Raw genomic sequence first — 10,661 nt, 5'->3', positions numbered from 1 at the left:
ATCAAACCCATTTTGCTTTATTAAACAGGCAGAAACAAAGTCACACTAAAAAAAGGCAACGGTCTGTCCTGTAATAAACGCACACTCTCATTCTGTAACAATACAGGCAGGGAGGAGAGCACAAAAAGAAAAAGAAAAATAAAAAAACAAAAACAAAAAACATCGATAAATGCATTTTGGCCTGTTTTCATAGGTGCAACAGACAACATGCCTTAAACCATGAATCATTCGAAAAGTTCCTTAAACAAACAGACAGCGGAACAAATCCCCCTAGTTCTAACCTGACCGTGAGCAGAAGCTATTTAACATGCTGAGGGGCTATTGTGTGTCAGACTGTTGCCCAGACTGTAGAGGAAGCAAAGGAAGAGTAAAATGTCACTGATCTGAGGTCAGGCACCAGACCTAGTTTCTAAGTTTACAGTTGTATATATATCGTACACTGAAGGTTTGCTCTTCGACAAAAGACGAAGAAGGAGGAGAAGGAGGAGAGAAAGAAAAGGGACCTCTGGTTATTGCAGTGACGTGTTTTCTCCGCCATGCTCGTAGACAGCGGCATCGGCAGGACGGCCATTTTCTCTGGCTACTTCTGGTCCCTTTGTTTCTGGAAGAGATATTAGACTGTGAGCAAGATGACTTCTTGCATAAAGTCATGATTAAGTGCAAGAAACAATTCCAGAGAACAGGGATGCACACACACTCTACTTATGTCTGTGAAATGAACGTATTTGAGAAATAAAACAAATTAAACAGTGCAGCTAAAAGAAACACACAGCTATGTGTAAATACGCAACAGGAGTTTCTACAATAACAAAGGTGTAAAAGAGTATCAAGAAGAATCTTTTGATGTGTGATATTTGGACACACACAGGCATTGCACTGATATTCATAAAGCCACAATTTTGTATACTGCCATTCACTTGCTGAGTCCGGATCATTGCAAAGCCGTAGCAGAATAATTATACACATGCATGGCTTACAAGTCAAAGCACATTGGAGCATTATAACCATTTACTATGCATAAATAAAACAACAGAGAGAGTGAGTGATCCCGTGACATTAGCCGGGTACCACTGGTATTATTGCCTAGCAACAAGTAATTAAGGCGGCATTGCTAGGATACCGTTTTAGTCACAATGAGGTCTGGTGGGGGGGGGGGGGGGGGGGTGTACTGACTCCAAGCAGAAAGCTCTCTGTAGACTCTATAATAAACCGGGTCCTGTAGAATCCCTGATGACACTTTCATAGAAATCTGTGTTATGAAAATGCTTTTTCTTCCATTAGTCTAATGTCCACTGCAAATGGGGCAGTCAGGAGTGAATAAGGTGAGGGCTGGACAGCACTTCAGGCCTGAAGCATCTTCAGGGAGGGAGACAGGCGTAATGATAGTGCATCGCTATCAAACAAGCCCCAATCGTCCGGAGCAAACCATTTCCATGTCGAGAGCGCCAAATGCTGGGGTTTCTGGGAAGGAGAACGTGTAAATGATGTGAAACTGCAAGTCGAGCCTCAAAAGTGTGAAAATGATACAAATGTGAAAGTTTTTCTTGATTGCTTAGATGCCATTGTCTAAAAGGGACTCGCGCCTAAAACCTTTAATTTTTAAAATTAACACTCATTATCTCCACAGCAGTGGTTCTTTGTGCGAGAACAAAATGTGTTTGGACTGCTCCAGCACACAATCAAATTCTCAAGCAAATAAATGTTACTTTTGCTGTAGACATAAACTGCAAACAGTCATATTTGTGTGCCTCTCTCAATGTTCTGTGAGGGACCTGATTGTGAACTACTTCTGAAAAGGGACCAACAGTAAAGGTGACCAAGGTCAGAGACCTGACTCACCATGACACCGGAAATCACATGTACAGCAGGGCTGTTTCAAATGCCCAGGGTTTGCTTTTATACCCCCAATCGAGAATGTTTTTACATTTCTTGATGGCAAACTGAACCCCTCTAATTTAAGAAGCAAGTCTGTCATCATTAACTGCTACAATTGTATGTATTCCATTGTTTTAGCTACTGTGAGCCTTAGACTTAAAGCAACTGCCCTAATAAGGTCATTCAGTACTGTGTTGATAGGATAGTTATTATAATCAAAACACTATTTAGCCCTCTCTGTAATATCATCTATATATCACGAAAGAAAATGCCTGCTGTCAAATGTTATACATACATGCAGATTGTATCTTAACACAGAGCATTTTGCTTGATGTGGACCAAAACTTGTTTTTTTGCAGCAATGTAACTATTTAACTTCATGGCTTTATATTTTGTTGTGGGTTGTCAGATATTAGTATGCATTAATGAACTGTTTTGTTGTAGTACTGTAATGTCTGACTGGTCTTTAGGCAGATGAGATTGATTAAAGATTCCTAGTCATTTTGGGAGCAAAATCTTGGAGAATGAAGATGTTTGGGGCATGAGTCATCTGTTTCAAGAGTATTGTTTCATTTCTGCGAAACTGTTTCCAGAATTGTTAATGCAGTCAAAGCCATAGAAGCATGGCTTTAGAAAATGCTGCCACTAGTGCACTACTAACATTGTCCATTTGCAGTATTTTTTAAATATTATTTTTAATACAAGAATAATAAATGTTGTTAAGAATGATTTTGCATGTGTCAATATTTGGACATGCTCTTCTGTGTTGATTTCCTATCCAAAGGTGTGAATATCTAGGGACGTTGGAGACCAAGGTGTCCATTAAACAATGGGCAGTGGACAGGTGTCTCCCACTGGGACATAACCAAGTGTTTGTAAACAAGATGTTTGTGCCTTGGTTGTGAGCAGGGTTTTGTTTAGCAGAAAATGATCCCCAATGCTACCAGATCATCTGACAAACAGGCTTGGACACTTCAGCGGTGAAAGGCCAGCCTGTGTCAGAGGGGTGACAGTTCTCATAAAGCCCCGTGACACAGACCCGGCAGTCACAAGCTCGGTCGCCAACTCACATCTCTGTCACCAGATTTTAAGTCCTCGTCAACGAGCTCGAGAAGTGCCATGACGGCCGTGCGCTCGAGGACAAGGTCTGCTGTGAGGGGATTTTGCAGTGTGAGCATTAAAGATGAGAGTTTGGTGCTATTTTCATGGCCCACTGCCCAGAGCATAGAGCATAGAGCACAGAGCACAGAACATAGAACATACAGTAGAACAGAGTCGCTCACCTCTTCCCGCGGTTTGTCATCCTTCATCTTCTTCCTGGTCATGTGACCTCGGAAGCCAGCCTGGATCTTGGCGGCGGCCTTATTAGCAGCTGGGTCGTCAAGGGGGATGTCCATGATGTCCTCGTCCTGTGGCTGAGTGCACCCTTCCTGCGGGGCAGAAGATAAGGGTGAGGGAGGCCATTTTGTCGGTGGAGGCGACGAATGAGCAGGGGCGCGACTCGTCACATGACCCCGTGGAACGCGCTGGAGAGACGACTTTTCTTTGTATGGCCTGCTTTCTGACATAACTGTGTGTCTCTTGCTGTCCCCATCTGGTGTGCAGACAAGGACATACGAGGGTGTTATTTTGCGGGGAAATCTCACTGTTAAGCACTGATATTCACAATCTGACATTAACAAACAGACTCATCACGGCAGTACGCGTGACATCCTCAGCCTGCTGTCATTACTAACTCTTATATTTCTTTTCCGTAGGCCATTATATTCCACTGAAATCCCTTTTGCTTTTGGCTTTAATGAGCCAGTCAGAAGGCCGACGTCATGTTTCCTCCCTGACGGCTCTCCGTGGTCCCGTTTCCTTCTCTCGCACTCCCACCGGGCCGGGCCCTGTCACACGTCCCTCCAATAGTTTCCAATAGCTCACCTAATTTGGCTTGCCTGCTGGGCGTTCCAGTGTTTGGGGAGGCCAGCCTGCACGCCAGACCTGGCTGAGTGGAAGCAGAGCACTTTCCCCTAGGGGGCGCTGCCGTGACTCTGTGGACATAAACACCCATCTACTACAGCCCCAAACAAGCCCTCAAGGGCCTTTCGGGCGACAGCGATGGTGCCCGTGTCAAAACCATCCACGAAAGCGTTTAAGGTCTCATGGTTCTTTCGACTTGCCCACACACAGACTCGGACGTGCGGCTCACCCCCATTCACAGCATGCCCCCCTGCCACTTGTCTAGGAACCGGTACTGACACCAGTCATCAGTCAAGAAACATCTTGCACGAGAGCTCCACTTGTGAACGGACGTCATTAGAACGGTTCCGTCGGCTTGGAACATGCAAATGACCATCTGTCTCAGCAGACACAAGCCTCGCCTCTGGACTACAGTCAGATAGCTGGTGTCTCTGGACTACAGTCAGATAGCTGGTGTCTCTGGACTACAGTCAGAGAGCTGGTGTCTCTGGACTACAGTCAGAGAGCTGGTGTCTCTGGACTACAGTCAGATAGCTGGTGTCTCTGGACTACAGTCAGATAGCTGGTGTCTCTGGACTACAGTCAGATAGCTGGTGTCTCTGGACTACAGTCAGAGAGCTGGTGCCTCTGGACTACAGTCAGATAGCTGGTGTCTCTGGACTACAGTCAGAGAGCTAGTGTCTCTGGACTACAGTCAGAGAGCTGGTGTCTCTGGAATGCTGGGAGCCCTCCTACAAGCTCTCAAGTCAAAACCCACGCAAGGGACGACTTGTGTAACACCCCTTTAGCCGTTTAGAATAAGAAAAAAAAGGCTGTTTATTATTATTATTATTGGTGGATCTTGACTATGGAAATATTAGCTGACAGCTGGAGACGTTTAATCCATTTATGCCAAACATGGTGACAGATGATCACGGACAATTAAATATAAGAACATGTCATGACAGTAAAGCCAGTTCAGCTGTGAAATGCATTTTCCACAGCCAATGTGAAAACTGCTAGTCACACTTTCTCTTACCCGTCCGAATTTTCACTCAGCACAAACCTACTCACATCTCCACCCCCACACGAACACACCATACACACACGTACAGATGCACACACACACACACACACACACACACACACACACACACACACACACACACACACACACACACACACACACACACATTCACTTGTTCACGGCTCCTTTAGAGAAATCCACAATAAATGACAGGACATGGGAGTTGGACCTCTTAGATGTCAAGAAAAAGAGAAATACATTCAGAAGAATGCCTCGGTCAGGGGTTTTTGCTAGCTTAACTCAGCAAACCATTTTGAAATGAATATTTACCTACATTTCTGTGTGAAATTTGAAGACTCAAAGAAAGCAAGTTTATCATTTGAAATAAAATGTCCACTTCATATTATTATCATGTTAAAAGCATGTTACATCTTTACTTTAACCAGATAGTAATCAGTGGAAACGACAAAGTATTGACAAATGAAAATATCCCGAATCTACTTGAATAGCCTGATCTGACCTGTTCAAATCATTGTGATTAGCTAAATAAAACCACAATATTATTTCAAAAGTAAAGATTTGTTTAAATGTTTCTACTGTTTTCACGTTCTCCATTATCGTCGTCAAGTCGCAGTAATTCAACAATACAGGACACCTCTGGACTATTATATAAGGGCAGCTGCAGGTGTAATATCTGCTGCTCACACCGGGATGTGTAGGCTGCAAACACAACATCGCATCTGACACAGTCCGTTACACGACGCCTCATTCACCGCAACCATCAATAAATCAACCAAAAACATGAAAATTACCCCACAATTAACACGTCGAGCCGAAAAGTTCTTGAAAGCTATACAATTATAACCACGAAAGTTTTACAAAAAGAACTCTACCTACTTTCCGACAGTCCATGTCGACGCGAGGAGATGAAAATGTTTCTACAAATAACAGTTTTGCTATAAGAATCGGGAGTGAGGGAAAGTGGAGACGCTCGTGCTCTCTCTGGCGAGAACGCTGCCGTCTTTGCGCTCCGACTCTGCGTGTAATACCGCTATGATCTAACGGACCAATCAGCTGCTCCGACAGCCCAGGTAACATCCTAACCCGTGTAATAACGCTGTGATCCAACGGACCAATCAGCTGGTCCGACAGCCCAGGTAACATCCTAACCCATGTAATAACGCTGTGATCTAACGGACCAATCAGCTGCTCCGACAGCCCAGGTAACATCCGGGGACCCAATTATGCGTCTCCGGCGCTTTCCTTCACACGGCCACACCCTATTAGCCATAATAAACTTGTTTTCGGTTATTTGTCGTGGCAGCATAGTGTCTAAAATTATGAAAAAACGCCTAAGTAATGTTTGTTCAGGCTTTGCTTTCTCAAATGCTGTTCATAGACATTTTTTCACGTTTTATCATGAATTTCTAGACCTAATGCAGGTAGACCTTTTGTGATAGTCCTACGTGAACTTTAATTAAATGTTCGTGGGACACAGTTTACATATGAACCTGATCAGGGCAGTGTGATGCTGCTTATGACCACGTAGCTGCTGTAAGCTTGCGTGCTGATTTATAATCCCATCGTTTGATGAGATCACAAGCTTCTTCCTTGCTTGCATCCTCGTGGATATCTAACCATTGTTACAGGGTTGTGTTTAAATCCTCACAACAAAGTCTCAAATGAACATCCACGCCCACAAGCGTGTGAGATACAGAATGCCTAAGGTCTGTATGAGGTGTTTATATGTCGTTTCTTCTTCTGCGGTGGTGCAGAAACGGTTCTAAGACCAGTTAAAACAACTGGAGGAATTAGACCACACCGTGGCATATGGCTGCAGCAGAAGGGAAGAGCCATTCTTATCTTTGTAGTTAGGAGGCAGCACTCTCTGCACTTTATATCTCCCTGTGCATATTCAAAGTATTATATTACCAGCAGAAGCACCCTAACATGCATTATACCTATGCAGACAAGCGCACTAAAGGACGCGTGTGGTTGTCTGAGCTGTCACACCGCAAATAGCACGTTAGCCTTGTGCACTACGGCACAATATACTTTCCAAATCACAGTTTCAGTAATACTTTATTTTCCCTGTACTTCACTGCAGTGCACACACACAAACACACACACACACACACACACACACACACACACACACGTGCACGCACACAGTGAATTGGACTGGCAGTGACACGAGGTGTCAGTGTGTATGCTGGTTGTCTGAAGCAACAGTGAGCAGTAAGTCTTTGTCTCTGACAAATACCTTGTGTCCAGTTCTCCCTTGACTTTCTCATGTTCCTGCTCATATATGTGTTCAACTTCAAACATTAAGGGATTTACAAGTTGGATACTAGTCTCAGAGTCTACACTATACACCTGGGCTCCTGTATGGTAAAGGAAGGTCTGTATGCAGACTACAGATTGGATGGGTCTGTCAGTGTAACGGATGGATGTAATTTTTAGTCCAAATATAGACTAACCCTAACCCCAACCTTAAACCTAAACTAACTGTAATTGAGTAAAAGACACATCTGTGTCCATTCATGATCTTAAAGACATAAGGTAGGCTACGTCAACATTTTCATGCATGGCCTCAAAGACACACCCTCATGGATCGAAAGGCACGTCCCAGCAGTCTGCCAGACGTTTCTGGTCCATAGACCATATGCACATACAGTCTATGGTCAGGGCACATGTACTTCCTCATATCTCCTCTAGAGGGCTCAATTTCACTTTGGTTTTGGACAGTCACTGGCTAAATTTCATCTGAAGTCCTGGCTCCATGGCCTGAAGTGGAATTTCCCTGGGGATGACAAAAGACTCCACACACACACAGACAGTCCAGAGTCCAGAGCCTTTATTTAGGCTCTTTATATCATCACGAGATCACAGAAGTTTCACCTTGGCTGTTAATATGCACACAACTCCATTTTAATGTGTTCTACGTGGTGTTCGCAATCATGGTTCTCTTGGTCTGTGTAATGCTTTGTAATGGTGAGTTTTGCATTACGTGTGATGTGTGTGGTTATGCCCGCTCTGTGTGTCGTAAATGTTTAACGTTTGTGGCAGCCCATGCCACATCTCTCCTTTGCAATCATCTATCTAACTGCCCATCGTGGTGTGTTGTAATCACAGTTTTTTCTTTTCATTTAAAACGAGGGAATAACACGCGTGTGAACAATAAAAACATCACAAAGTAAATTCTGTACCTGAAGTTGTAATTTATTATGGCCGATTTACCGTGATCAGATACTAGTGGAAATGTATATTCTGCCACCTGCTGGTCAATCTGCGCAAGTACAGTAATTAGGAAAACACGTTGATTTGTATTCAAAAATAATAAACTACATTTTGCCATGCGAGAAAGAGTTAACAAACCAAAATGTCTTTAGACTTTCATGAGTCCGACTCTAGCACTGACTCTAATTAAATGTTAATGAATAGTTTCATAGTTACTGTAACCTTTGGTTATGGTGATGAACAGTTTCCCCTCAGCACCCAAAGACGGATACAAACAAGCTGCATCCGAGCAGGAAGAGATGATTTCGTGCGCAACCTCAGGGGAAAAACACAACAGTAAACCTCAGAATCACTGTCAGCCAGTCCTGCATTATTCACCACTGCCTCGTTCTCATACGGTTATATGTACGAGACTCCTTAATTATGCACTTGTTTTGACATAGCCAGGACTAGCGGGGATCCTTATGAGTATTAAAAACATACCTGAATGTTCCCCCTTGGCTGCTGGCGGACTGGTGGATGATTCTGGACAACAGTGTAAACATGATTTATGAACCATATCTCAAGAACACTTCACGTCTGATTACAAAACACATTACGTTGCATAAAGACAAAATAAGTACGTCGGCCTGCCCACCTATGGCTCTCATGATGTAGATGATGTAGTCTAGGAAATCATGGTGCTTGCTGACGGTGCACACGTGCTTGCCGTAGTCCTCTTCCTTCACGCTGTCGATGACGAGCGTGGCGTTGCCGGGCGCGTAGAGCACCGAGTAGCCGGCCGTGCAGTTGCGGTAGGCCTTGTGTTTGATGAAGTTACAGAGCAGCCGGGCGGCGGGGCTGTGCCACTGCAGGGACAGCTGCTGGATACCGCCGTGGACCTCGTAGTCGTACACGCACGGCATGGCGAGCGGCCGCGCCGGGGGGGACCGCAGCTCCAGGGCTGTGGGTCAGGGAAGGGGAGGGGGGGGGGGGGGGTTTGGTTAACTCAAAGACGGCCAAGGTTTATTTTTTAAAACGCACAAGCCTTCCTGGACGCTTCAGGGAATCCTGTGGTTGAGATTTCCATCAAAGATATGGCTGACAAATGAGACGAAGAGCCCACGCCAACAGACGCACGACTACCGTTGGCCAATGTGTTAAATGCAGGGTAAAGTTAGTCTAATGTCTCATCGAAAGAAAATACACCTTTCTGAAAATGTCCCTACTATATTCTTACTGTAAGAGTATATCGTTGGTGCCGTCTAGGTTCATAATAGTTAAAAGACATGGCTTACTATGGAAATTCACTGGATCAAAATTGAGAGCAGAAATTGATCTCAATACACTAAAACATTGGCAACAGGACCAGGGTCACTGATTGATCTGTTTATCACAGTGGAAAAAACAGTGAACCTTGCTTACCTTTTACAGTAAACCACAGAAGCATCAGTCTCAGTATCAACTCTGTCATGTCCATGCAATCCTTGAACACGCGTAAGACCTGTGAGCAAAACCTAAATATAAATACTACATATTAGCACATATTTACCTTGTGCCTAATGGGTGTATTGCTAAAGCTGCAGACCACTCATTCTGTGACTTAGTTTTGATTTCCAAAACCTGCCCTGACATGAGATGTTTGAATTAAAATTTGATCTGGGGTAATTCCCAAAGGGTCGTGTTCCATGATGCACTATAATATGACTCACAAATTCAGGGATCTGTGGGGGTTTTGTCCTCTGGTGTGATAGGTCTGACCTTGGGGGGGGGGGGGGGGGGGGGGGATGATAAATGCGTAATAAATTCAATCCCTGACATTTTTAAGAAGTGGGAGAGGTGCAACACTCCCCTTGATCCATCCTGTATGCACGAGTGGAACATTCAGTGATGACCTGTGTCCATTCTCTCTCTCTTTCTCTCTCTCTCTCTCTCTCTCTCTCTCTCTCTATGTGGGTGTTTGTGTATGTATGTGATAGACCAACTTCCATATCCACCTTTGTCTGGAAAGACCCTGATGACAAACAGATTTCATTTCAACAATCTATAGTTCCCAGAGACTCACAGTCTTACCTCTGTATTTCCGGGTGAAGACCCTTGGGAATGAGGAAAATCATGAATAACCATGAACAGCTCCCTTTATTACTAATGTTTCCAATAATATTTAACACATAAAACTATAGAAATAGAGGAATACATATATATTTTGTGAGTTTATGACTTACAATGTTTTTTTAAGTTTTCTTTACATACACATAATGTCTGGACTTTATTTTTCAAAGTACACGAGGGAATCGGTAACAACACCAAAGGTTCAATGCAACACCTGCTATAATATAGAGCGATTCACCAGGACTCCAAGACCAGACAGACCAACCCAGCTGCTGCGTGGATCAAGTACAAGAAAGAATACGACTCAAACACCTGGATACCCAAAGGGCTTTCATCCAGATCTCAGTCAACCAGTGGACGACAACAGCAGATCCCAAATCAGTGCAGCCGCAGGGATCTGGTGGCACTGAGCATGCATTAATGATACCAGTGGGTCTGGGTAAGGCCCTAGGGGCTGGGACGGGTCGTTTGTTATAGTGCGTAA

General features: G+C 44.1%; 2 protein-coding genes across 2 annotated transcripts; both read right to left on the bottom strand.

Annotated features, from left to right (window-relative positions):
• Positions 1-5,923, bottom strand: nrgna (neurogranin (protein kinase C substrate, RC3) a). The gene is made up of 3 exons (XM_077011062.1): positions 5,744-5,923; positions 3,159-3,305; positions 1-601 (listed from the first exon to the last, which is right to left on the bottom strand). Exons 1-3 carry the CDS (start codon positions 5,756-5,758, stop codon positions 581-583), a joined length of 183 nt encoding a protein of 60 aa, XP_076867177.1. The 5' UTR covers positions 5,759-5,923; the 3' UTR covers positions 1-580.
• A 2,262-nt stretch (positions 5,924-8,185) lies between these two features.
• On the bottom strand, positions 8,186-9,624 carry LOC143518176 (uncharacterized). The gene is made up of 4 exons (XM_077010647.1): positions 9,491-9,624; positions 8,724-9,029; positions 8,570-8,611; positions 8,186-8,402 (listed from the first exon to the last, which is right to left on the bottom strand). The coding sequence occupies exons 1-4, from the start codon at positions 9,543-9,545 to the stop codon at positions 8,338-8,340; spliced, it is 468 nt and encodes a 155-aa protein (XP_076866762.1). The 5' UTR covers positions 9,546-9,624; the 3' UTR covers positions 8,186-8,337.
• Between the last annotated feature and the right edge of the window lie 1,037 nt (positions 9,625-10,661).

This window comes from Brachyhypopomus gauderio, chromosome 7 (assembly GCF_052324685.1).
Source record: "Brachyhypopomus gauderio isolate BG-103 chromosome 7, BGAUD_0.2, whole genome shotgun sequence".
Taxonomy (NCBI): domain Eukaryota; kingdom Metazoa; phylum Chordata; class Actinopteri; order Gymnotiformes; family Hypopomidae; genus Brachyhypopomus; species Brachyhypopomus gauderio.
This window is presented reverse-complemented; position numbering and strand designations above follow the sequence as displayed.